This window comes from Acanthochromis polyacanthus, chromosome 10 (genome assembly GCF_021347895.1).
Source record: "Acanthochromis polyacanthus isolate Apoly-LR-REF ecotype Palm Island chromosome 10, KAUST_Apoly_ChrSc, whole genome shotgun sequence".
NCBI lineage: Eukaryota > Metazoa > Chordata > Actinopteri > Pomacentridae > Acanthochromis > Acanthochromis polyacanthus.
In genome coordinates, this window is record NC_067122.1 from 6,323,166 (window position 1) to 6,351,165 (window position 28,000).

Below are 28,000 nucleotides of genomic sequence, written 5' to 3' on the forward strand. Positions count from 1 at the left end.
CCGCACACCCGCACGCACTCGCACACTCCCGCCGGGCTGTCAGAGAGCCGCCCCGCCGCACCGCGCTGCTCCGTCTCCGCGTCCTTTACGCACCGCTTCGCCTTCTGCTCCGCGCGTCCAGCTGTGCGCACATCTGAGCTCCAACCAACCGAGGCTGAACTCTTTTGGAGAGCGGGAACACACGCATACACGCACACGGGATTATGGCTTCTAAAGCGATGGAGTGTCTGAAGCTGTCGGAGGAGCAGGTCAAAGTGCTGGAGGAGAATTTTAACAAAGTCACCAAGCATCCGGACGAGACGACGCTCATGTTGATCGCAGCGGAGTGCGGACTGTCAGAGGAGGAAACACAAGTGAGTCATATTTCAGCCCTTTCCTCACTGCCTGAGTGTGATCAGGAGTTTGTGACATTAAGTTTGGCTGCAGTATAGCGGGTTTTTAGACTGGGATAGTTTAAATTATTCGAATATATTGTGTATTCATTATGTCTAATTCTTCGTGGAGACTGATAGTGACATGTGAGATGACTGATTGATCCTTCATTAGTATCCTGGGACTCATAATTTATTTCTGTGTCATTTATAGTCCTGCTGGTTCCCAAGCTTCTTGTTTGCACACTTTAAATAACATGCTGACAAATGGAAGACGGTTTTAGTCATAAGAAATCGGGATAAATAACACAAAATATTGAAATCAGAGGAGCTGCAGTCATTTGCTACTAGTTCACACTGTTACAACATGCTGATTATGAAATTGAGAATCATATGAAAATGCAAATATCTGTCAGAAATGATCACTTTTTGTTATGTGTTTGGATATTTTTCAGTTCTTAGAGGACACAAAGGTCTGCAGTCGAACTACTCCTTAATTAAAAATGACATTTTAATAATTAAATCTAACAGGGAAAAGTAAAAATAGCCTGTTCAGGAAATATGTTGTTCTTATCTTGTACATTCATCTTCTGCCAGGTTAGTTTGATAATATAACTTATGTACCACTGAGTAGTTATTATTAATATTAGTTTTGAACTACAGTAAAGTATAATGTACTCAACTGTACTTCTTGACTAAATGTTGCTTTCCTTGAGCCTACATCACCTGCTTACAATAAAAAAAATATGAGACCTACATTCATTAAATGAGGCTTTATAGTGTCACAGCTTCACAGAGATACAGTTAACTGGTTTTAGTGTTTATCAGTGTCAGAGGGACACAGTGCTCAAAGGAACAAAGGCAGGGTTTGCAAAACAAGGCTTTAAATCTCTATCAACTCCATTAGCAGTGACAAGAGCAGGTCGGCGCTCAGGGTGAACCTGCCCAACATTTCTGTCAAAACGTCACCATGTGATGAAATATTCCTCATTTGAGTGTAAAGTGACACTGAACACAGAGTTAACAGCTCACTGATGTTCAGTGGAGCAGCTTCAGGCTGTTTTTCCTCTTTTCCTTTTTTCAGGTTCAAGTGCCGCTATTGTTAACTCTCACAAAGACGCTAACTCATCTGTACGGGCTTCAGGCTGTCAGTTACACAGTGAGGGTGGGACTGTGGCTGTTGTTTTTAAGATATTCTGTGCTGATATAACCAAGGATGTGGGCGCTGTTTATATATGTGCTGCATTGTACATGAGGATGTGAGAAGCTCGTCTTTACTTACTTGTGTTTGATATACAGGGAGAAAATACAAGTCAGCTGACAAAAAAATCATCAAACACTATTTTGATATTCAAATATTTGTCATATTTTGAGCTCAAATGCGAATAATTCTCTGATTTCAATTTCTCTAATTATGTGACAGTAAACTGCAAATGTTTAGGTTTTGGACCCAAAAAAAAGCACTGAATGGCTATTTTACTGTGATATTCTTGCCTTTTATTGACCAAACAAATTGGTTAAATGTCACTAGGCATATTAACCATCAAGGAAAATGGCCTAACGTTACAGTTTTGATTGAAAACATACTAACAGTCAACCTTGTTTTCTATTTTCTTAACCACATCCTCATCGGTGGAATGAGTTCACTTCCCAAACTTAAAAGTATGCTTTCTAAAGCATGCAAGCATTAAAAAATAAACAGCAGCCGGGTCTGTTTAACATCAGTTTTATGTTATTTTTCCTTGTAGGATGTGGGAAGTCCCACGCTAGAGCTCATTAGGGCTGCACTTAGCAGCTATTTTCCTCAATAAATGTCCATCAGAGTGTCCTAGCGTTCAAAGCAGTGTCACCGTATCTCCAAAGCCCACAAATATTTCATGTAGTGTAATGTTAAGATAAGAAAAAACTGTACATTTTCCAGATTTAAACATTTAAGCAAGAGGAAGAGAGTGGTTGTCAGGAAGTAAACATAGGTAACATATGATATAACAGCTATTGAGCACAAAACATGCAAGCTTATGTCACAGTCATAAATTAAAGTAGAAAAAGCAGGCATTTAATTGTAGAAAACTTCACTTTATTACTTCGGTATTTAGTCTCCATCACCCTTCTCTCCCACACATAAATACTCCCACCAACTCTCTATCTGGGGAATGTCTTTTGGCCTACTGTAAAGTTTGTGATCTTCACATCAGCAGCCAGATGTGAAGCTTCAGAGCACCGATACCAACGCAACGTGCGCTCAAGTTATGCAGGCCCGTTCCAGTAGCATTCCTCTCGCTGACAGATCACACTGATTCCTCCAGCTGCCATCCAGACTGGTGGATGTTTCAGTTCAGAGCAAGCTTTCTGCCATGGCTGTTTGCTTAGCTGCGCTCATGAGGAGGAAAAGCCCCACATGTAAATTCTGTCATTTGGATTGACGCAGCATCAGGCTTGCTTCGTATGCAAATTCCTGCTCGTGTTTGTGTTGGTGCAGCCGACAGTCGAGTGGAAACAGGCAGCTGTCACATGCAAACATGTCGCCAGTGAACACATGACATGTGAGCTGCTCGCTGGTTTCTACTGCAAACCAGTTCCTCCAGATATCTCTGTGCTGCGGCAACACAAAAACGCCCAACACAGATTTCAGGCAGGTGTGTAAACAGGTTTTTCAAACGGAGAATCACAGGAAGAATTATTCTAGATGTGAAGCACATTTTACACCAGAACTAACAGCAAAAAGCAACAATCAACCGTCAGAAGAAATTATGCAAAGTGCTTAAAACTTGCTTTTGCGTTGTCATAGAGACGGCGGCACTGTTTGAGAAGTTACATCATGTGTGTGTAAGATCGATGCTTCTGCAATACAGGCCTATGTAATGAAATAACATCTGTAAAACTGTTGATGAAACGCCTCTAAGCGCAAACACGGTCAGATGTTCCTTTGTCTCTTATGAGATTTTAACCCTCTGAACCCCATAACTGGTTTATTGTGTTTAAAATGTACAAAAATTACACCATTTATTAGCCAGAAACTGTAAAAACAGAAAATATCGTCAGATTTTCTACTTTAAAGCAGCCCCTGAAGTACTTATCTGTCATGTGCCAGAAATCAAGTTTAAGTTCAAAATCAGTCACATTTTTCAGAAATAGCCAAAAAATAAACCTTTTCCCTTGAAATTAAAAATAATAATAATAAAAAAAAATCTGTGCTTCAAAGCACAACTGCAAAGACATTATTAACTCAGCTGTGATCAAAAGTCAAAAATCCTGTGACTTTTCGGCTGAACTGCAGGCAGTGTTTACACAAAGAGAGACAGGTATGGAAACAAATCATGTGATGTAAGGAGTAAAATATATACAGCATGTGGAGCTGCCATTCTTTCCACTATTGGTAACATATATCTGTAGGGACTTGAAAAAAATGCCGAACATGTAAATTCCAGATTTAGTCGTTTTTTGTTCTGCTTAGTGGTATTGTTTCCAGAGAGATATAGGACTTTATATTCTGGTAAAAATGGGACAACAGCTAATAAAACTGCTTGGAACTCAGAGGGTTAATCCAGCGTGCCTTCATGTTTGTAAAACTTTTCCAACACCAAGAAAAAAAAATGTTATATTTTCATGATATCAAACAGGAACATGTGGACCGGCCCATCAGGTAAAGCAGTACTGAGCATGTGCAGCAGAAAGTGCATGAAAGCTAAAAAAAAAAAAAAAAAAAAAAAGCCAACTAAACTGAAATCATATTTAATTCTTCAACCAATTGATTGGGGATGAAATTTGCACGTTATCTATGAGTGCCCTCTACCTGCTAGTCTTATTAGCCTAAATAGATTCTAAATCAGCATAAATGGATAGCATTTGTGGCATATTAGATCATCTTAATTTGCTTATTTTATTGCGTAATGATGGAAACTGTTTACAAGCAGCAATATCCATATGATTTCTGAAAATATATAAGAAGAACTATTGAGAAATATAATGCAGACAAGTTAGCCTGTTTTTTTTGTTTTTTTAGATGATCTCATAGGTTTGTTGTTGAGCTGTGATATAGAAATTGCTGTTTGCAAAGCTAACACTTGATTTTTTTGGCCATCCGTTTACACAAAATGCAAGTTCAAAAGCCGCAACTAACCCAGAAACTGCTCTATCCATTCTAATATTACACTTCCAACTTGGAAAAAGATATCCTGACTTTAATTCCCAGTTATAAATCTATCTCCAGATTTGCAGTAATCCCCCTGACAAGTACAGATACTAATTTGTAGATTTCCAGGTAATCAAATTCATGACTTAAATCTTGCACATCAGAAGGATTACTGGTGTATGTAATGATTCATGTCTGTAAAATGACCCCTTTTGGAAAAGATCTAGGACAAAATCTATCCCTAAGCCTTCCTTTAAAGATCAGAGGATGCTAACCAGACAAGGCTGGAGTTAGCCAAACCAAATGGGTTATCTTCAGTCTGGTAGTCGTGTGATTTATGGCCTTGGTTTTTTTGTTCTGGCAACAGAACTTCACGCATTTATCAGGACCTGGTGGAAAAAGGGAATTTTGTACGAGAAAATGTTGAACTTTGAAAGATTTGCTAACTGCTGCAAACTGCTGCCAAGCCTCATCTTTAGCCAGTCATGTCCCGGCTGAGGTTCACAATCCGGCTGATTCTGTGTTTCCATTCACTGCATACAAAGGTGGGAGAAGCCGGGCTGACCTGACAGGGAAGCCCAGTCCATGCAGGGTGAGGTAAAGGTCTGGCCTCCCTTCAAAAGACCCAGCTAAACCTCCCGCTCATGTCTTTTTTTTTTTTCTGGCTTTCTCTTTGGTCCTGCCGCCCATCCTGTCGAGTGTTTTGTATTTGTTGACAAAGAACTCTTTGGAAGTTTTTCGGCTGAAGGAACCCACCCCGGCTACCGCTCCCCGTTTCGCATTAACAATATTTACAACGTGCTTCAGCCTCTGTGGCGGCATGTTTGAACTCCTTCCGCGCAACGTTTTATTTGCTTTGCTGCGTCAGAGTGAAGTCTGAAAGGCCTCCTTATGCAATGCAGTGCGAGTCAACAGGAAAAAAAAGACACAGACGCCATTGTATAGGTCGGCAGGATTATAAATCAGTTTATTATTGTTCAGAAATGACTTGCTTATATAAGGGATTCAAAAGTCTTTTGTACCTGTAAAAAAAGTGTCAAAGCAACAAAAAGACAAAGCTTCCATTCAAAACCAGGGAGAGAAAACTGCAGTTTTACAGATGGGATCGTTAGTTGTGAAACATCAGCATCAACAGCCAAGTTCTGCGAGTTCTTGAATCGATTTAGTCTGTAAGTGCAAACACAGACAACCCAAAATGGAAATCTCATGTGTTGTCATTACAAAACGTGGAAAGCGACCCTTCTGCCAGGCGCGCGGCTCAAACATCCAGCCTCGGTCTTGTGTCAGAAGCCTGGATCCCTCCCTTTCCCCCTTGGCGTTATCGAGATTATGTCAGCGCTGTTGTGAGTCCCTTGACAACACGAACCGCAAAACAGCACTGCGACCGGTCACGGGTGTGTGTCGAGGCGCTCCACGCAGTCGTCATCTGGTCGGAGTTTTAGTGTAGCAGTCGCTGGCTGAACTGTCAGAGTGCAGAAAGCTTGTGCAGGGAACTGGTCCCAGAGAAACAGGCCCAGTCACTGCCTGCATTCTCTGAAAATGAGATGGAAACATTCGTTTTCTGTGGTTTTTCTGATAAAACTCAGGCTCGGGGTCACCGCTGTGCCTCCGTGAGTCAGCAGCCACTTTTACATGCAGCACAAAATGTGACTGCAATGTGACTGTGAAGGTTGTGAGAGTCAGACAGGGACAGTTTTCGTTTAATCATGGTTTAATTATAGCTTATATTTCTGTATTTATGATCAGCACTCTAGTCACACAATAACTAAACATTTAATTATCCTTGACAAAAAAAAAAAAATGACGGCTGTGCTCCATTAATTTTTCAGATGATAAAACATAACTTTAAAACTTCCTGTAAATCTTTCTGTTGCATGATTTCATGCAGTATCACATGTTTTATGATATATTTCTCTGTCAAACACAACAGATATGCTGCTAATAGCATCTTTTCACTCTTTAAGTTGAAGCTCCACATATGAACAATATAGTTGTGTAGCTCACGTGTGTTGTTACTCACACAAACAGAGCGATTGGGTTTCCTATTTGAGAATCATATTATCATGTTGCTGTCCAGTTGGCAATCCTTAAATCATTGTCTACATGTAAACATAGCCACTGGCCTGAGGACTGAACTGCATTTGTATTTAATTCTTGGCAATATAAGACGCCACACCTGTGTAACTTCTCAGGAATATTCATGTCGTGTCCGTATTCTGTCCGAGGAACCGGTTACATCACCGCGATCAGGTATCCGGCTCTGCAGCGGTAAATCTGTGAACAGAACCTCCTGCCACCTGCTTCTAACCCTTCACCTGTTTGTTTTGGTCTTTTTCCCTGCAGAAATGGTTCAAGCTACGTAACGCAGTGTGGAGGCAGGCGGAGGGTCTTCCGGCTGAAACGGGAATGGTGTGGGACTAAAGTTTCCTGACCGCCTTCTGGATGCCTGAAGCTCCTTCATCATGACCTGCTTTTTTCCTCCTGGATGAACTGATTCCTGACACTTCCCTCTCCGGCTGTCCATCTCTGTTTTTGTATCTATGAAGCTATTTTATTTTGCAGAATGTGAAGTTGTGTGTGTGCGCCATTGCCTGTATAATCGCCATGTTTACAGAAATAAACATATTGTTATTATAAGTTAAACTGACTCCAGTGTGCTTTGAGGCTACTGTACATCTGCATTCGGACAACAAAGCTGCTGCGTGGAAGCAAAAGTGGATCTTAATTGACGAAACCATAACTGGGCCTCTTGCAGTTTCACATGGCTTAATCTTTGAGACAAGCACATGCAACTGGCAGGATCAACCAGGTAGCCCAGAGAACGTGTGTGCGGGACTCTTGAAGAAAACTCTTCCTCATGTACAACATTTTTAGGGCATAAACGGATTATTTTAATGCAAAAAAAAGTCTAAATTTGTCATTTTGATACACAGAGATGACATTTTAGGAGTTAAATCAATAACCAGAGATTCATTTTAAACATTCTGAGGCCGATCAGTTGACAAAGAGCGAGCGAGTGAATTCCACAAAATCAAAAGCCAATGCCAGTTTGTGGTCTTTGCTTTTGAGAACCAATTTTAGTTCCACAACCCCTAAAGAACCATCAGAAATGGTGCTCCAAAGGACTTTAAGTTCTTTAAGCTGCCATTTTTTGGTGGTTCTATTGGACCAGATCATTTTTAAACACATTTATAAGTCAAATGTAGGAGTTTGCAGCACTTCTGGGTCAATTCTATTTGAGCGAATGCAATATTTTGGGTTCTGGACTGTTAGTCAGACAGAACAACATATTACAGGATTTCAGGTTGGAGTTTGAGGAGCTGTGATGGACATTTCTCTTTGTTTTCTGATGTTCTATCAACCAAATAATCAAATGAAGGGTTGGAAGTAGAGTGGTCTGACCCACTGTCTGTAGTTTTTGTGTTTACGATAATGATGTAACATTCAAAGCACGACCATAACGCTATATTTGGGTTGTGGGTTAGACCACTTTGACACTAAAATCTAACAAACACTATAAAATATTGCAGAAATTCTACAAAACTCAGTTTGTATTTTTTGTGGGTTAGACCAGTCTGCTTCTAACCCCCTCACTTGATAATAAAAAATGGTAGTTCCAGCTTTAACTTCATGCTTTTACCTTCCACTAAAGCAGATGACTGAAAAAAATAAATAAAAAATGAAGAGCCTTCGGCGCTTTTAAGAACTGAAGAGCCATTATCCACCATTAGAGTGGGCTTTAAATTCACTGAGGAAGTCGGGTTATACAATAACGGGCAGAGCTTTATAAAGGGTGGTCCGAGGGGGCTGCTTTTGTTTCCATTGTTCTGTTTACATGTAAGTCTGTCAGCAGGGAGCCGAGCTGGACGCCCGCTTCCACATAAAAGATGTGAGGAAGCGCTGCGATTACAGTGGATGCTGCTGGAATTGGAACTTGTAGGGACGAATCTGGAACATTTCAGAAGCTGTGAGACAGACAGACAGGGATGGGTGAGGAGGGGAGGGAAGGGGGAGGAAACAGCTCGACTGTGAATGGCATTATGGGCTACACAATCGGCAGGTGATGTCATTTCATTGTTCCTTTTTCTCCCCATGACTGAGCGCTGTAAAAAGGCTGTGATCTCACCAGAAAGTCGGAGCTTTAGGCCTCAAACAGGGTTAAAGGACGAGGCTGCCAATATTCCACTTGTTTGTTACAGTCAACAAATCCCATGACAAGATTACAAGCTGATGTCATAGATGTCACTCCTCTGTTCTGTTGTTGTCCAACGACACATTAGCAAGCACACACACACTGTAGTTTGTTTGAATGCAACTAACAAATATTAATATAATGCAACAAATGTGTCTTAATCCGCCACTGAAAACATTCCCCTATAAATAGACTATATTGTGCTGCAATTTTTGAGCTAACGTTTGCTTCTTCAGAAGGAATGAATGGTCTTAGGGCTTAGAGTCTGAGAGATATTTTGAGCTTTGTTGACACAAAAAATATAGAATAACAATAGCAATCTTAAAACACTTAAACCAACAACTGTCGTGATGGATTTTTGAGTTTTCCATCCCGTCCTCTTATCGTCATGTCTGTTGTATCGGGTTCCGACGACACAAAAACAGCAACATCCCGATCAGAAAGACGTAGAGCATTTTAGTTCAGGGGCCACATGCAGCCCAATTTCAACTTGATCTCAAGTGGGTCGGACCAGTAAAATCACAGCATAATAACCTATAAACAATGACGATATCAAATTTTTCTCTTTGTTTAAGTGCAAGAAAGCACAATTCTGAAAATGCTCTCATGCAAAACATTAAGAAGTTTCATGGTGAATGTAATGCAGGTCTGTTACAAACAAACATTAAGGGAAGGCAGAATTTCTGAGCACAAAGAGGTGAAATAAATAAATGAAGCAAGGTTGAGGAAAACTGCTTATAAGAGTCTGACGTAGTTTAGCAGAACTGACAGAAGTTAAGAGAAATCTGCAGACTAGAGCTGCATTTTTGGACGTTTGTGCTGCACAGGAATGAAAACGTGTTCTTTAACCCAACCGAGCTGAAAAAGGGGAATCAAGAAGCAGGACAAGGACACAGTTTCTCATTTTTTCAGGACAGAAAAGACATCCTGAAGCCTCACACTCCCTCCGAAGAGACTGAAGGAGGCGGGGGAGAGAGGGGTGAGGAGAGGGGGAGAGGATGGGGTTTCCTGCCAACAGGCCGGGAGTGAAAACGCTCTGATCGTGGGAACGGTGAGCACAACGAGCTCGACAGAAACCAACACCGACCCAACAGGCAGTCATAAAACACAGCGCTGCTTTTCAAATCTCAACTCTCCTGTTCACGTTTACTCACGTTTTCGGTGTTTACTCAGAATCTGAACAGTCTAAGCTGCTCACTAGCCCCTCACTTTAGGGGATACGTCTAGAAATACAGAACACACACAGAGCCGGTGTCTGTTTCCTGAGCCTGGGGGTGTTTTCCGCTGTTCAGCTGAGTGTAAAGAAAAAAAAAGTCACACCCACTAAAGAAAAACATTTTTATAGTCCCTGCTGAAAACACACATTATATCTGGGACCCTGCCTCGCTCCTGCTCGCTCATAAATCATCATTCACTCTCACAGTTTCGATTGCTTCACTTGGTAAACTGGTTTCAGCACATTTTTATTTTCTTTTTTTAAACTGTCACCTATAGGACTTATTGTACTGTAGGTGACAGTTTTTTTAAAAAAAAGAAAAAGAAATGATGGTAAAGCAGCTTTAAGGGGATATTACTACTGGTTAGCAAAATAAAAGGTGTTGCTGTTGAAACCTAAATTTCCAAATTCTTTGAAATGATAAATATCATATTATTCCTCAGTCTTTATAATGAGGTATGTGGTTTATACTGGGTTTTAGAAGTGAGGAGTTCATTTGCAAAACAGATAACTCCGTTTTGATACATTTTCAAAAAACTTTTTTTTATTGTTTACTTGAGATAAAATCAATCAAACTGAAGCTGAGTGGATTTGAGTCAGTAGAAAAATACATGACAAAATAGAGAAAAAATAAATTATTAGTGTTATTATTATTATCTCAAGTAAACACAAAAAAGAGTTTTCTGAAAACGGAGTTACCTCTTTTTGAAACTCTTCCAGTGTTGATTTACAAGAACTGCAGGTTAGAGACGTGGCTAACTATTATTATACTATTATTATTGTTATTGTTATTATTATTCTAAATGATAATAATCACAATACCATTACACTTGTTGGTAGCACAACACAGGATAGTAAGTATTAAGAGTCATGTGGACTGTTGAAAAATCTGAAAATCTGCAGATATGACGTGAAAACAATAGCAGAAACGTAAAGTAACATTCAAAAGCTGTAAAAAAGAAAAGTAATAAAAACAGGGTGAAAGAACATGTATAATTTGTAAAATACAGATGTGGACATTATGCAGTTTTTTGTGGTTAGTTTTTTGCAGGCAGTGTGTAAATGCGTACCTTTTTTTCTGTCATTCCTCAATATCCATAAATATCTGTAAAATAATATTTTTGTGGCCATCAACTCATAGTCAAATAAAAAAGGTTTGCCTCATTTTAACAAATTAGCAGAACGTGAAAAACATCATTTGCAGTCGAGATTTTTTTAAAAAAAAATAAACGTGGCTGCAGAGATGAACCTGACCAGTGTGGATGATAAAAGGTCAGAGGTCATGATGCTGATGTTCTGCTCTGATCTTGAATGTCAGAGAAAAAGTTCCTGCTGGTCCAGAGTCACAGCAGTGGACGGACGAGAGTGTGTTCAGAATCTGAATGGAGTCTGGTTTTGTGTGTTGCTAAGAGGACGCTGCAGAGCTGCAAGGAATCTGTCAGTCTGCAGCCTGACTTTCTGTTCCGCTGAACGGGAATTGATCCGATCATTTCATTTTAAATGTAGTTTTCTGATTAGTTTTCCTCTCTTGTTGGTTGATTTTTTGTTTCCGCACCGCTTTATATTTTTGAAGTCTAATTCAACTCGTTCTTACTCAGATTTTCAGTTTTAGTTTCAAGCTGCTGGCCCTAACTTTTAAAAAGTGAAGTAGAGCTGAGACGACTAGTTCATTAACAGTGAAATTCACGGTGACTAACTTTTCTAACTGATACGTAACTTTTGCTAAAGCAAAAATGCCAGACAATAAACTTTGGCAACAGCAGAAAATATCTGTAAAATAATTATATTTTTTACTGGATTTAAATGCACATTATAAGAGAATTAATTACTGTTTGTAAAAACAGAGACTTTTCATGTGGACATTTATACTTTTTCGAAGAGACTGTAAAGCTGATAATTTACCTTTAGATGGTCATTAAGAGACACCAGTTAAACACAATCCAAGCCTGCAGTAGTTTAAAATGATCAATTTGAATAATATCCAAACAAATAAACGATTAGCTGCTGCTGTTGTGGCCACAAAACCACAAAATACTGGATTTATAATAATCAATATTTAATTAATGCTTCGTTTATCTAGCCACACTCAAGGAGATGCACTGATTCTTCGGCCGGCTTCAACAGGGCGTCAAACTTGATGCATTCGAATGTTTACATGTGCTATTAATAAGAATACTCAATCTGAAAGTACACTCCCTGATGTTAATTTAGCACCAGTCAGAAATCCGAGTCGCTGGTTTGAAAGTCGACACGGTTCAAAATATCAACACATGGGAGGAAACTATAGAAAAATCAGGGAGGATTTATCTGTAAAATACGGCTTTTTAAACCAAAGCGAGAGCGATTGCACTCAAATTTAACCTTCAGTGTGAGTTACTGACTGATGCTGCACACATTTAAGAACATAGTGTGAATTTGGCACCCACAAGAACAAATAAACTTTTCACAACTTGAAAAATGTGACCATTTGTAGAATTACACAACCTCATGGAGCTGCTTTAGACGTGCAGGCGGTCCTTTAAGCTGCTTTTAAACTTAAACTAAACCATCCCTCAACTTATGAAACCCTTCCAGACACCTCTGGATAAACCCTGATATCCTTTCCTCCCAAGAAGTCTGTTTTTTTTTCTTTTCACTCGTCTGTTTCTCCTGTTCCGGACCATTTCCTCAAACGCATAAACCAAAGCAAAACCATATGGACGTTCTGGTTTTACCTCATCTTATGCACCATAAATGGTGGTTAATTAAGAAAATACAGGGTTTGCAGAGTGAAGTCCAGCAGATTTATTAGTCTAAAACCACAGCAGCAGCAGCAGCACAGTTCCTCTCTGTTAGGGGAAGATTTAGTTTTGTTTGCAGACAGTTCCTGTAACTCCATGATGTCGTTTGCAGACTTAACATATTTAACCAGAGATTATTCTATTCCCAAAATCTGTGCATTTTTATCTGGACCAATTCTGGCTGCTCCTAATAATTGTGCTATTGATTATTAATTTTTCATTCACAGCTTCTCAAACACAAAATTGCAACACAGGAGAACGTGTTGCTTTATCTGTTTCCTGTGTTTAGCAGAAGGTGTGGACCGACTGTACGCAACGCGACATCCGGCGTGAGGCTGCTGGCACAAACCACATGTGGCAGATGAAGGGTAAAACACAAACACAGCAAAGACTCAGAGAACTTCAGCTCTGACAGCAAAGGAAACAGACGTAGAGCATCACCAACAACACAACACAACAACAATGAAATCTACATGGATTATGCTCATTTTGTCATTTCTTACTTTAGAATAGCGTTACTTTTTAACTCGACAAATTCAAGTTAAAAAGCAACACTATTCTAGCCTAGCCGCGCTAGACCCATGTTCTGAAGGCACAAGGGTCTAGGGAAGCTCGACAGGGAGGGAGGCGGGCTAAAAGGTTGTCTATCAAATCCCTCTGCAGCAATTGGGTAGGTATACAACCAATCAGTACAACGAATAGGCTGATGTAGTTCCAAGAGCGCCGGCGGATTGTGGCTAAGTCCCATTAGCTTCCCAACCAGCGGAGCCAACTGGTATATTAAGGATTTGCCATATCCCGTCGGCATAAGTCCAAATACGTCTTTCTTCTCAATGAAACACTTCAGTGCCGTCCTTTGTTTATCTTTCAAGTTGAATTTTAGCTTCAAATCTTTAAGGGCTGTGGCCAAAGCTGAGTCGAAAGATAACTGTTTATTGTGCGCCGGTTGTTTCTGTCAGAATCGTCACGCCTCTGTCGTCACTTCGTTACGCCCGCCTTCTGACTCTACACTTCATGGTGATTCGTCCGGCCAGTTTTAGGAGAATCCAGCCTCGAGCCTTATGGAGGGTAACTAGACCCACTCTGGCAGAGAATTAAATTCGTTGCTGTGGGTTGTCTAGCGCGGCTAGGCTAACACTATTCTAAAGTAAGAAAACATCAGAGTTCCATTCCTACGGATCGATTAAAGTCAATTTTTGTTGTACGTCGAAACTTCGGCGAAAATGTAAACAAAGCCGTACATGCATCACGATATCGATCAGTTCTTCGGAAAAGTCATGAATACCAACAACTTTCATGCGTGCATGAGTCATTTTACAAGAAGATGACAGAATATGTTGCACTGTCTTTACAACTTGAGCGTTTTATTCTCTCTAATTTCACTTCCACTGAGATGGTTTTCATTTTCTTCAAAGCACTGCCATCAGAAGAGTCTGACTTACGCTTGGGAGCTAAAATGAAGGGCAACAAGTTAGCAAATGTAGCAAAATCCAAGATGGCATACAACCGGCACATGTAAACCAAGCTGTCATAAAGCACCGCATGATGACGTATAACCAGTTCCAACGTAACAATGAAATGCTGTAGGTCGAGGACGTCATAAACTGAGGAAATTATTTTTAATTTATCTCTCATTGTTTGTCCCCTTGTCTCCCCACCTCCTCCTCCTGATCTCAACCTCTCGACCTCAGCAGGCTAATCCCAGATTAGCCTCCCAGCGGGTTGTAGGTTAAATCTCCTTTGATGTCTGGCTGGCCTCTGCCTTGAGTCGGCCCACAAACCTGCGCTGATCTAAGAACCATGCTGGCCGCCGCCTCCGAATGTACAACTGTGTCCATTTTTTCATGTAACACTCACTTACGGGCCCCAGCAGTGTAAAAGGGATTACAGCAGATTTTCAAATTGATGCCTTTGTTAACTAAATGATGGCCAGAATGTTAAATTTTCAAAAAGTCGTGACCTCTGAAATGGGGAAAGAGCAGCTTTTGACGGCTGTCAATTATTTAATTCTCTCATGATTGGAAAAATTACAGAAGGCAGCTTCAATTACTTCTTGAAGACGTTTCTTGTCTAATCTGAAACACTTAATTTCTGCCTGGCTGTTGAGTCGTGCCAGGTATTGAAACTCTTGTGATGTTTTTGGCACCTTGAGGTCACATGTGAAACATTAGGGTCCCCTGAGTTGAAGCGTGAATGGGTTTATAAGTTGTATTGCTGCATTGTAAGTGGCTGATAAGTGACCACCTCCTGACTCTCCTTGATTTGTGCCATGCAGTTGTGTTGCTGCAGTTTTGTTTCCCAGCGTGCAAGTCTTTACCACATCAAGTTGCATACACAACAATTACATCCACACTGAGACGTTTTTGTTTAAAAAAAAAAACCAACACAATTTTTGCTACACTTCCACCTGACGTCCACAATGCTGCAACAGTTTAGGATCCTTAACCTGTAGATGCGTAAGTGGGTCAAAAATGACATTGACATGACAAAATAATAATATTTTTACTGGTTTAAAATGCACATTGTGCAAGAATGACTTTGTATGAATGCAGCCTGATGTCTGGAGGTTTTCTGTAAAGTGTGGATGAACTTCTGTTTCATGTTGCTTAGCTTAAACTCCACAAGGATACACTGTTGGTCTATGTCTTTTTTATAGGTTTGACTCATTTTATGTGCTTCTCTCATGTGTTGTGCTTCTTCTCCTCTGTAAGCCTGATGGTTTAGGGCTCTAAAATGAGTGGAAGCAGAGAATCAGTGTTAATCTCTGTGTATATTATTTTTGACACTGAGGTATCTGCCATCTTCAGTGTGCACCATACAGTCGGAGAAGGGCAGAATATTTTCACTGATATTACTTGCTGGTGTCCACTGCATTGATGTATGCTGTAAAAGTTACAACTTTCTGTTTTTTGGTTTTATCCTCATACCTAACTCTTACCTCCACTCTTTACATCTTTACCTCTGTAAAGATATTGACTATGATTGGAGACATCGATGACCCACACATCTGTCTGAAGAAGCCTTTGTTATGTTAAAGTAGGTGGTCATCAGGCCGAAGATGAGCAGCTTAGACAGAGTATGTCCTGTAGTAATCGCTTCCTGATAGTCTTTACTGCGTTGGCATGCATGTGAAGATTGAAGTGATATCTTAGGTCACCAGGGCTTTGGATGTGGTGGTGATTGGCCTGAATGGGACTCTTTCTTTGTCTATCTGTCAGTTCTATAAAAAACAAGAGATGTCCTCTCAGGGGTACAAACAATGATAAAGAAAACGGTCTTGTTTCTCATTCCTTGTGGCACACACTGCCTCCAACAAGTGAAGAAGTAGACAGAGAATGAGCTCAAAGACATCAGAGAAGCACTAAACACATGTGGTTACCCAAACTGGGCCTTTGTTGAAACAGAACAGAGAGGAAAAGAACAATTAACAGAGCAACATTGTTATTCCTTGTGTTGCAGGAGGATCTGAAAAACTCCAAAGGATCTTAAACAAACCACATTACTATGCACTTCAAACCCAACCGCACGCTGAGGCAGCAGCTTGTTCACCCTGAGGACAAAACACTCAGGCATAAGAAGAGTAATATAGTGTACACAGTTCAGTGAAGTGAGGAGCTCTCCGAATGTACGTTGAGGAAACAGAACAACTGTTTCACAAGGCACAACTCAGGACAGGATTCAGCAGTTCTAAAAGGATATTCAGAGGACAGCAGTATACACCGATCAGCCACAACATTAAAACCACTGATAGGTGAATTGATCACAATTCTTGCCTTCTCCGCACCATCCTTGCTCTAACTGTTTTCATCTTTCAAACACCTCTGACCGTGTGCATGGACGTATAACCTCACGGTGTGTCTGCAAACAAAAGAAAAGAGCTGCCAGTGGAGACGGCCCAGGAACAGCGGCAGCAGCAGAATGATCGACCAAGAGCCATGACTGAACACCGGACATCGTGGCCCAAACATCAGACCGGCCCACTGGGAATTGTCCCAGTCCTCCCGATTAGCCACCCCGGGCCTGGCCCCACTGCACAACCCAGAGCATCCAAAGGATCCACTGCCAGCGTCCTGGTCCAGACCTCACAGAACACCTTGAAAGTTCCTTTGGTCCAGGCCCAATGGTTCAGAGCATTTTTGACCACATAAGGGGACCGATACAATACTACGCAGGTGGTCATAGTGGTATGCTTTTTCAGTGTATACATTAAGGTCTGGAAACACCAGTGGTTGGAAAGAGGAGTGAAAGAAGCCATCTATGCCAAACTTGAATGACCATTACTTCATAGAGGACAGCACTTATCAGTCAGTGACAGTCCTTAAGATCCCTCCTCGGGCAGCTTTACTCCTCTATACAGCTCGAATCGGGGATCCAAACAACTCATATGAAGTCTCAGTGTGCTAAAAAGCCCCACATGAGGTTCAGTACCTGTGACTCCTCTCCAGTCAGTTATACCTGAAGAGGCCTTTCAGAAGAAACGTCTTCAAGACATTCAGGAAAGTCGAGATGCCTTCCTTCTAATACTGAGAACTTCACAGACGTGCTCTTTAAAGCCTATAATAGACACTGAATGAAACTCTGTGACATGGAAATGTTTTAGTGCAAGGATTCATGAACACATGGTTGCAATAAAACTACAGAATCCAGCTCTGCTGCAAAGGATAAACCATGTGGATCACTGTATCACACCGAGGCTCAGTTAAAGGCTGCAGATCGTAGACGGAGAGAGTCACAATTATGTCTTAAACCCCAGCATTGCTCACTTCTTTTGTCAAAAGATTACAGATAATGTTTATATATCACAGTCCAGAGTTGGATCATTTAAGGTTTCATGGAGATGTTAATGATATCAACAGAAACATCATTTTTCCTCTAGCTCTCTCAATCCGAGGTCGATTTTTAGCAGTTTTAAAATCTTCCAGCTGCTCAGTGAGGATTTTATTGTGGTATTTTCACATCTTATAATAACTGTATTCGATTCACAAACTTCAAGACATGCTATAAAAAGTTGTGGCGTCTTTTCTCATCTGGATTTGTCTTCCTCGTGCTTTGAGTTTGCACTGAGATGTCGGGCTTCTCTCTGTGTGGTTTGTGGGTTGATTATTTTGTTTCTGTCAGCAAGCAAAAACGTTGCGATAATTAGTTCAAAATGATTTGAAAAAAATACTGAATATGAGGAAGCAAAGCACAGAAAGAAGTTAATTCAACAGCTGGCTTTTTAAAAAAATCTGATCTAAATCAACTTCAAAGCTTGAGTCTCAATCTGAATTTTTACTTTCCCATGTCGTAATGTTTAAATGTTGCTGGTTTAGACAGGAATGGAATTGGTTTAACAACGGTTCCAAACTAGAATAACACTGACTTGGTGAAGATGCTGGTAGATGCTCAGCTGGACTGGGCGTTTTTCTGGCTCCACTCTGGCTCTCGTGGAGGGATGTAGTCCTCGGACAGTCGCTTTGGTGATGCAAGCATCTCAACACGAGTGCTCGCCGTGGCTTTCCTCGCTGCCCTTGAAACCTGATTATAGAGATTCAGACAGTCAGTACATTCTTGTTGTATTAGCAGATGGTAAAAATGCAGGAACCAAACTCATGTCTTAAAAGCTGCTGATCAGCTGCTGCTCTGTTTTTCTGTCCTACACGGTGTTCTTCATCCATCAAATTATAAATAGCAGACTGCAAAGCAACAGATCATGAAGACAGATGGCCAATAAATGTCTGTAATTTATGCACATGCAACGGATTCATCAAATAGTCATTTGCCTGACGATGGTAAGGATAGGAAAGTTCCACAGTTAATGGGAAGATGTATTCGTCATGTGAGAACCAGTTCAGACAGCTGGAAAATATTTTAATTGAATGTGTGATGTTGAGCGTACAGTCAGAGAAGAATGCCTTGTTCTCTGGTTTTGTGTTTGTTCCCATTTAAAGACTTAAGTAACACAGATGGTTTTTATGTTGCACCATTAATCCTTTAAATCAAGGGTGTCAAAATCTCTCCTTTCAGCTCAGGGGCCACATTCAGGCCAATCTGACCTCAGGGGGACCGAACAGTAAAATCACAGCATAACAACCTATTGATATCAACAATTCCAAATTTTTCCCTTTGTTTTAGTGCAAAAATGTACAACTCACATAGTTTATTCACATTGAATAAACTATCTTTTTAGAAAACATTATGAACAACCTATTTTTATTTTAAGCAAACTGAGTGCAGTTTCAACAATGTTGCATATTTTTTTGCTGCTCAGCCACAAATTTTCAGCCTGGACTGCCGTGGACGGTGGAAAACATCATTAGATCACACAAACTGACCCTAACAGCGGCCTTAGCGAGCGCTCTTACCGTCCAGATGGATTCCTCTGGGCGTCCCAGGTCGTAGCAGATGTTGCTCTCCCTCAGTTTGGGCAGCGACAACTGGACCAGTCGCTTCGAGATTCGTGCTGTTCTGGATGCAAAGGAGACGACTGAGGAAACACTCTGCAGAACAAACAGGAAGAGCAGATTCAGATCATTTTCACCTGTGTCATCACAACGGATCCCAACGGCGGCTGAGGAGGGTTGAGCTGCCATCAGTCTGCTGCCAACACAAACCTGCAGTTTAGATTAAATAAAGTCATGAAAAATGACACAAAGAGTAATAAAAGATTAGATAAAAATCTACTTTAATGAAATAATTTAACATTTCCTTTCACCATCATCAACAAATCCTTTACTGTAAGAACAACTAAAACATTTCTAACCTGAAAGTCTTCAAAATATACAAGAAGAATAAAAAGAAACACAATCAGTTCACTACAAAAAAGCACCACTTTTATCCAATTAGCCACAAAACTCAGAGTCCTGCTTCTTTTCCTCCATGTTTCTCACATGTAGCCCGTGTTGCTTTTGATTTCCTATCGCTTATATCGCCAATAAATTATCAAATTATTTATTCTCATACAGTATTTTATATATTTTGGGTCAAAATCATGGACTGAATGAGGAGATATTAAGCACTGAAGAGGTGCACTGCAGTCCGAGTTAAAGCAGACATAGTTGTGTTATAAATTTGCAGTTTTCTGGCTCACAGATATCTACATTTTTACCTCCATGTTGCTCTGGAAGTCAGGATGTGTCCGTTTGGGGCTGGAGAGCTGCAACAGTCGAGGAGAGATCGCAGCAGATTTCACTCTGGGATCAACGTGCCACACTGGACAGATTTTTTCACAGTGAGGAGTGTGAGGAGGCCTGCAGGACGAACACACAGAACCTTTAATACACTGTGAGGGGGGAAAAAACATTCTAAGCTGTGTGATTCTTACATTTTTCTGCCTTGTTCCTCTAAAATTCTTACTTTTTTGTGATATTATGGCTTGTTCTTGTAAAAACATGCTTTTACTTTCAGAATTTTACACCTTAATCCTAAAATCGCCGCACCGACAGTCCTCTGTTGTACCGCTACGGACAGGATTTTAAGTTTCTAAAGACATATGTGATGGAAATGCATTTAAAATGTTCTGTGGTGAATATTTGAAACATAATGTAGTTACGCTGGATCTTCTCACCTCATCCCGATAAGAAGAATCAGTGGACGTGAACAAAATAAATGGCTGTTATCTTCAATGCCACAGTGTAAAAGCTAAAGAAAATAAAATTGCAATAAAGAAAAATAGATCACAGACATTGTGACTCCATTGGTACTTTAACTTCTTCGTGTTTGTGTGATTGTTCTTGGTTGTTACTGCCTTTATATCACATCATTTTGATTTCTTTTGTTTAGTTTCTATTATCATTACTAATATTTAATCTGTCTTAATATTAGTATTTTTGGAAGCAGGAACATAAAATGTAATGGTGTTTTTCTTCTCCACAGTTTAATTTCAGAAGGAAAAGTATTTGATTTTTATCTGCTTTGTTTTGTCTGCTTTATTTATCCGTCTGTCTTTTTTTGGAGCAACAACAAGAGAGGATTAAGTCTCGACTGATTATTTCTTGTACAGAGCATTAAAACAGCAATCAGTGTGATGGCTGTCACTGAAATCACAAACAAAGACGTCTGCCTGCTGCTGCACTGGATTGAAAATAAACCCTGGATGAAACTCTCTTCATGCCCAACAACATGTTCAGCGGCTGCTGTGTGGAGGATTTATAAAAAGACTTCTGCGGCCGACTACGAGTGTCCCAGGGGTGCTGAACTTTGGACAATAAGCTCTATTGTCTCCGCTCTTCGCTCTGCCACAGTCTGACACTGAAATAACAGATGTCCGAGCGCTGGCTTCCTCGTGCACTGAGGAGACATTAGTGTTGGACCAGAGCCTCCGCTCTGCCGTCTCATATTTAACTTTATGATATGTTGCATTCTGCTGCGATTACTCGAGACTTTGGTTTGCGTGAGGGCCTCCCCAGAGACAATGGACGCTTTGGAGTTTGACATGTGACACACTGGAGAGCAGGATGTGGAAATAATCTCTAAAACAGATACTTCAAAGAAAGTTTTTTTTAAACACTTCATAACAGTAAGACAGTAATTAGTGGTTTTATATAGTGAATATGTTTTCAAATTGAGAAAATATAATAAAAAAAATGTTAAAAATCGAATATTCAACTGTGACTGGGTGGCAAAGGCTTCTGCTTAGTTAAGCTTCATTTAGCGCTGCAAGTAAAGATAATTAATTTTTTCCCGACATATACTAGAACATATGCAACACACATTATTGTTCAAAAGTTTAGGGTCACCCAGACAGTTTTCATGTTTTCCATGAAAATGTACTCTTTTATTCATGTGCTAACATAACTGCACAAGGGTTTTCTAATCATCAATGAGCCTTTCTAAATGCCCCAAACTTCTGAACAGTGAATCTAATTAGATAAAAAATAAAACCTGTGCAATATAGTTAGTAATCTGTGCAATATTAATACTTATGTCAATATTTCCATTCATGAAAGAATCTGTGCAACACCACTAACATGCAATAATGTGTTTTCTATAATTAATACTATGTATGTCTTGGTTTATTCAGTTTTATTTTTAGTACATTTCCTAAACAGTTGTACTATCTCTGCTGCTCTAACAAACTGCTCTACAAGTTTCCCCATTGTGGGATTAATAAGGGATCGTCTTGTCTTATCTTGATTATTAAAATGAATTCATCAGTTGCGATGAAATGCTAAGCATCTGTTACAGATCACCAGAGGCAAAGGTGGTTCAAAACCCGCTCATATTAAGTCCACAAGAATGAAGACATCCAACAAGCTGATACCAGAGTTGTGAACTGCTTTTGCTTTATAAATGCCAAAATAGTTGATGAATCGACTAATTGTTTGGGCATTATTTGCTTTTAAAGCACAACTGACTGATTTCACAGAAATAGCCTCCACATGTACCTCAATATAAACACATAAGCATTTTTGATGAGGTCCTGAGAGTTTTGAAGTGACTTATGCAGTGTGCGGAACATTTTACTGTGTAAAAATGGATGTGGTCGCCATCTGAGTTGTTTCAACTTTAATGTCGTAAGTGAGGACTGAGAACCTGAGGATGATATGAGTGTCCATTAGGTAGTGTTGTTAAGAATACAGGTTTATGTCGCTCCCACATTGGCTACACTTTTCAGACCAGGAGGCCATGTTCATCTTCGACACACAGATTATAGTTAAAGAATGAAATAAAAATTGCTTAGCGCCCTCTAGTGGACACATCATTGCTGTTTCTGACCACCAGCTACGTATTGGTCCACATGATTGATGAAAAGCCAAAGATTATGCTGACGATCCTTTAGCTTCTCTTCTTACGTCAAAACTATGAAATCTATCCATGGCAACATGGCTCAGAATATATTTACAGATGTTCTAAGTCTGTGTTGCATAAAACCTCAGGATTTATAAAGCTGTGATTAAGGCAATTTCATGTTTTCTGCGTCTGCATGTCCACAAGGGGCTGTGTGGTAAAAAGTAATCTGTCCAAGTTCAGGAGGGTCCACGCTGACTTCTCTGTGGAGGTTTGCCACCACACATACTCCTCATGTGTTAGGAAATAGTGCAAAAAAAGAAAGAAGATGCATCCTCTGCACATTTATATTTCATCATTTAAACAGTTGTAATTGAAATTCATACATGCTTTTCATCAACTGGGCCCAAACACAGTAGGAAATTCCCCCCAAAAGTCTGTGCCATGTCTGTCCCACATACTGGGCACACCTCCTGTACAATCTGTAATTAACTGTGATATAACGCAGAAAACTGTAACATCACAGGCTTTGAGGAGCCCCTCAGTGTTTTTCTATATTTGACAGGAAGGGGGATTTGTAACTGCACTTACTATAGCAAGAAAGAAACCATCTTTTTATCCTTTGTTTGCTTTCAAAGTCTTTAAATCAGTCTGCACAGGGGAACACAGAATCAGTGGCTTGCCCTTATGGACACACTACTTTCTAGTCTGCTTGGAGGAAGTACTCTCATACCTGCACAGGAGATTAGCATCTTCACATTTTATGCATGTACACTACAGCCCTCGTGGCGTAGCAGCCGCTGGGACACAAATTTTGGGCTACATGTCTGCAGAGACGTCTGTGTGGAGTCTAGAGGGGATAAAGGCATGCCGACATTTACGCCATGCCAGCCCTCATGTGCTTGTAGATGCGTAAAGTGACCAAAACCTGCATTATATTACCTAAAAACTACCAGCAAGGTAGAGGATTGCTTGTTAAGATGTTTAGGTCACATATCTTATCATCTAACACACAGAGTCTAAAAGATGTCAAAATAAATGCAGCTCAGTTAGGGGAAAACTAGATAATGGGCATCCAAACAACCTTGATTCAGGCTTGGTACAAGTTTAGCATCTGATGAGGTCTTTACCGTGCTTCCTGGGAGCTCCGGTTCCTGGTTTTGGGCGTCGACAAGCGCACAATGTTTTCATACTGGAAGGTTTTAGAGGAAGGACGCCGCCTCGTACTGAAGAAGCTCGCCGCTTCCTCCACCTCCTTCCTGCAGGAAAATGGAAGCTATTATCACATCCATTACATGTTGTGATGTGTCTGGGACAAAAGATCGTCTCAAGCAGAAGGAAGGAGGAAGGGAAATAGAACAATGGTAAAGTGTTAAGCCTCAGTGGAAAAGTAGTATGCACCCACAAAAACATAGAAATTTTGATAAACACTCATGACAGTGCAATGACGTGTGAAGAAAGATAGATAGACAGACAGACAGACAGACAGACAGACAGACAGACAGACAGATAGACAGATAGACAGATAGACAGATAGATTAACCAAACATCTTAATATTTTGTATTGCCTCCTTTGGCCCTGATAACAGCTTCCATTTTTGCTGCCATTGTTTTTATGTACTTTGACAGTCTCCTTTCTTTTTGAGTTCCAAATAGTTCCGAGCTGTTCCAAGAGACTTGCTTTGGATGAAAGTTTTGGGCAATCTATTTTTGAATTCAATAAATCTCAGATCTCTTCAATAGGATTCTAGTCTTTGTCTTGGCTAGTCCATCAGTTCCAGTACTCCAGATTCCTTTTTCTTGGTCAAATAATCTCTGCACATTGAAATGTGCTTGGAGTCATTGTCTTCTGAGTTAAACTGAAATTTAATTTTTAACACTACCGTTCAAAAGTTTGGGATTGCTTAAAACAGTTCTTGTTTTTGAAAGAAAAGCAGCTTTTTCAATGAAGTTAATCAGAAATGCAGTCTGGACATTGCTAATGTGGTAAACGACTATTCTAGCTGGAAACAGCTGATTTTTAATGGAATATCTCCATAGGGGTGCAGAGGAACATTTCCAGCAACCATCACTCCTGTGTTCTAATGCTACATTGTGTTAGCTAATGGTGTTGAAAGGCTCATTGATGATTAGAAAACCCTTGTGCAGTTATGTTAGCACATGAATTAAAGTGTGAGTTTTCATGGAAAACATGAACTATCTGGATGATCCTACACTTTTGAACGGTAGTGTATATTTATTTTAAAAAATGTATAACTGGAAGGAATCAGTTGCACACCTAAGCTAAATTTGCAATTTAAGTTCCAGCTACCACACTCTAGCACTATCACACTATCGATATTAAGGTATTAAAACTATTATATTCTAAAAAACAATAGTGGAGTCAGACTAGATTGTTTTTCTGCAATACTTTATCAACTGATTGGATTAAAAATTAACAGCATGGACTAGACTTCTAGACTGCAGACTGATGTGATTAGATGTCGACCAGCAGGGTAATTATCAGACACAACAAATTCCAATTTAGTCTGGCAAACCAGTGAAGAATAAAGTCTATCTATGTGTATGTAATCAGCAGTCTGCAGGCCAATGTGGAAAAACAAAGCCAGCTTTGGACCAAACCAGCTGTCATCTTCAATAACAGTGAATGATTATTATTGGTTTTATCAGCAGAAGAGCCTCTGCAGCTGTAACTACCAGCGCATCCTTCCAGCCACTAACTGAGGCTGACAGCTCTCTGGGGTGATCACCTCCGATCAACTGGCATCAGTCCTGAACATCACTTTCCTGAATCTACCGTGTGCCAAAGAGCTTTGCAAACGTTTCCACTCAAATATGTCGATGCAGCACGGCGTAAAAAGCTTGTGTACTCGGCTTTGCAGCACAAACACAAACAGCCCTCCCGCTCATGCCTTTTTGATAGAGTCATCAATAATGTTGGAGGTGCACACAGGCTACAGTTACCTCCGGTGGTCCTCCCTTGCTGAGAAGTCTCTTTTGTGCCTGGCTAGGTATTGGATTCTTGCACTTGGAGCGGCTCCGAGCGCTGAAGCGGAGATGGGCCATATTGGCTCCTGGTTGCCCCAGCTCAGCTTCTCACTAATCAATGAAAAAAAAAAGATGGAAAGTTTCCAATAAGAAGCTGCAATGATGAAAATATGAGTGGAGAGGTAGAACAAATATTTTCCAAATGGGCAATTACCAAATAAAAAAATGATACCTTCAATCAACAATGACCTCTGCTCATGTCTCCATTGTTTTTCCTTTTTAAACACACATTCAGAGTGTGCCAGACATCTGCTTTGGATTATGTAGTTTAGGGAAATTTCACTCGAAGAAGGAAACACTGACCACATTGGTTCCTGGATTCTTGGAGTCAGTTTCACATTGGATCAATGAACAAACATGGAATCTTATATGATGTAGCAGCTGGAACAGAACCGGCCCTGCCATTCTCAAAATGCTCAGGACCCGGCGTGTGCTGAATAGAGGCCACTGTGATTCTTCTTGTGGTATCAGGGAAGCTTGTGTGACACAGCTACTCACCAAGGAGTCGTTGCCCAAACTGTTTTTGAGGTTTTGTGCTGCGCCAGCTCCAAGATTCTGCCAAATCATATAACATTCAGAGAAAAGCAGAAAGCTGCATTCAATAGGAGGGTATCTCAGGGCCCAGTGGGAACATGCAGTGGCTCAGAGGGTTTCACATCGTTGTTGAGGATTTTCTATATTCCAGCTTCTAAAACTGGTCTCACTCTTCAGATGGAACACTAAACCTCACTGTGGCCACTAGTCAGACTCAAAGACACAACTGTCAGTTTATCTGAGTTTTTTGAATGTTGCGGCGCCGTCTGAAAAAGACCAATTTCTCAGTTTAAACTGATCCTGTATTGCAGGGGTGTTAACTCATTTTGGTCCAGGGGCTGCATACGGCCTAATTTGATCTCAAAGAGGCCGGACCAGTAAACTCATAGCATAATTACCGAGAAGTAACAAAAAGTCTAAGTTTTTCAGACCTTTTAGTGCAACGGAGAACAAGTATATTAGAAAAATCTTTATATGTAATGAACTGTCCTTTTAAAAATTATATTAGAAACAACCAGAGATTAAAGTAAGTGTAATTTCAACAACACTATGACTCAGTTTAACATTTATTTGTGTGCATTACAACTGATCACAGTGATTGCACAGTGGCACAACATATTTAGTCACAAAACGTTTATTAATGTTAAATAATTAAGCCGAATATTTAAACAGGTATTAATTAATATTGTATTTTTGCTTAGAATGCCCACTACTTATTAATTGGGTATTTATCAATTAAATAAACTGCTAAATAACTGAACCGGGTCAGCTACTTAATTCCAACTTTTGGCTAATTATTGGAAGTGGTTAATCTACATCTACATGCTCCATCTCGCTCATACTATTGAAAGCAAAAAAATCATGTTACTGTTACTATGCAGATGACACACAGCTTTACATAATATAAAATACAATCCTATATAAGCACCCAGGTGCTGCATTGAACAAATCAGTGGTTTGATGTGGAAGAATTTTCTTCAAATAAACAAAGACAAAAATGAAGTAATTTCTTGACGCCAACAGTTTTGACTGTTCACTTCGTGTTTTTAGTGAACCATTTCAAAAGATTAGTCTACATCTATATGCTCCCTAATGCTCAAATGATCTAAAACCACAAAATATGCAGATGACACACAACTTTACATAACTGTGAGACTATAATAACATGCAAGCACCCAGGAGCTGCACTGAACAAATCAATAAGTGGATCTACCAAAATTTTCTACAATTAGGCAAACACAAAACTGAAGGAAGAACAAATAAAATTCAGCAATCAGCTTCACACCACAGACTAAAGCAGAAACCTTGGTGCGGTCAAACATTCAGACATGAATCTCAACAGCCACATTAAAAGAACTACCAAGTCACCCAACTACCACATTAAGAATTTACCAAGTACTTAAATAACTTCTGTCACAGCACGAGTGAGAAAGACTTGTCAGTGGGTTTACACACATTTGGCTTAAAAACTTGCTACTTTCTGACCCAAAGTCAAAAAAGTTTCCCTCGGCCCTTCATTAACCTAAGTGTGAACATTTTAAAATGCATTTAACTTTAACTTTGCTGCTTTTATCTTATGTTTTTTTAATTCCTTACATAACTTTTAATTCTGTTGAAAATAGTTTGAAACAAAACATATTTCCTCTGGATATTACTTACCTCTGGCCAAATATTTCAGCAGTTTCATTCATTATTTTTATCCACCCACTCCAACAGTTTATCCATTACCGTCTATTTTTTATCCCAGCTACTTAGGAAATTTGGGCACATGTTTGTGAATTCTGATCATGTTAAGTAATTATGATATGAACAACAAGCAACAGAACAGGAAAATGTTCAATATAAGCCATGAGATGCAGCGGAAAAACTTAAAAAACTTCACCTGTTCGATGGACCAAATCTGGACTGAATTCCTGCAACAACCAACAACAAAAGAAGTTAACAGATTAAAAATATTAGCTCCCAAACATCCTAAGACTGAGAGGAAATGATAAATTTACCTTGTTTTCCAGACACCAT

General features: G+C 40.0%; 2 protein-coding genes across 2 annotated transcripts; one reads left to right on the top strand and one right to left on the bottom strand.

The window, feature by feature from the left end:
• The first annotated feature begins 2 nt into the window (after positions 1–2).
• hopx (HOP homeobox) lies at positions 3–7,146 on the top strand. The gene is made up of 2 exons (XM_022199632.2): positions 3–353; positions 6,847–7,146. Exons 1-2 carry the CDS (start codon positions 204–206, stop codon positions 6,922–6,924), a joined length of 228 nt encoding a protein of 75 aa, XP_022055324.1. The 5' UTR covers positions 3–203; the 3' UTR covers positions 6,925–7,146.
• Positions 5,875–28,000, bottom strand: LOC127535814 (testicular haploid expressed gene protein-like). The gene is made up of 9 exons (XM_051954690.1): positions 27,982–28,000; positions 27,864–27,894; positions 25,946–26,002; positions 25,364–25,498; positions 23,530–23,658; positions 19,779–19,920; positions 19,036–19,170; positions 18,054–18,208; positions 5,875–6,036 (listed from the first exon to the last, which is right to left on the bottom strand). Exons 1-8 carry the CDS (start codon positions 27,998–28,000, stop codon positions 18,077–18,079), a joined length of 780 nt encoding a protein of 259 aa, XP_051810650.1. The 3' UTR covers positions 5,875–6,036; positions 18,054–18,076.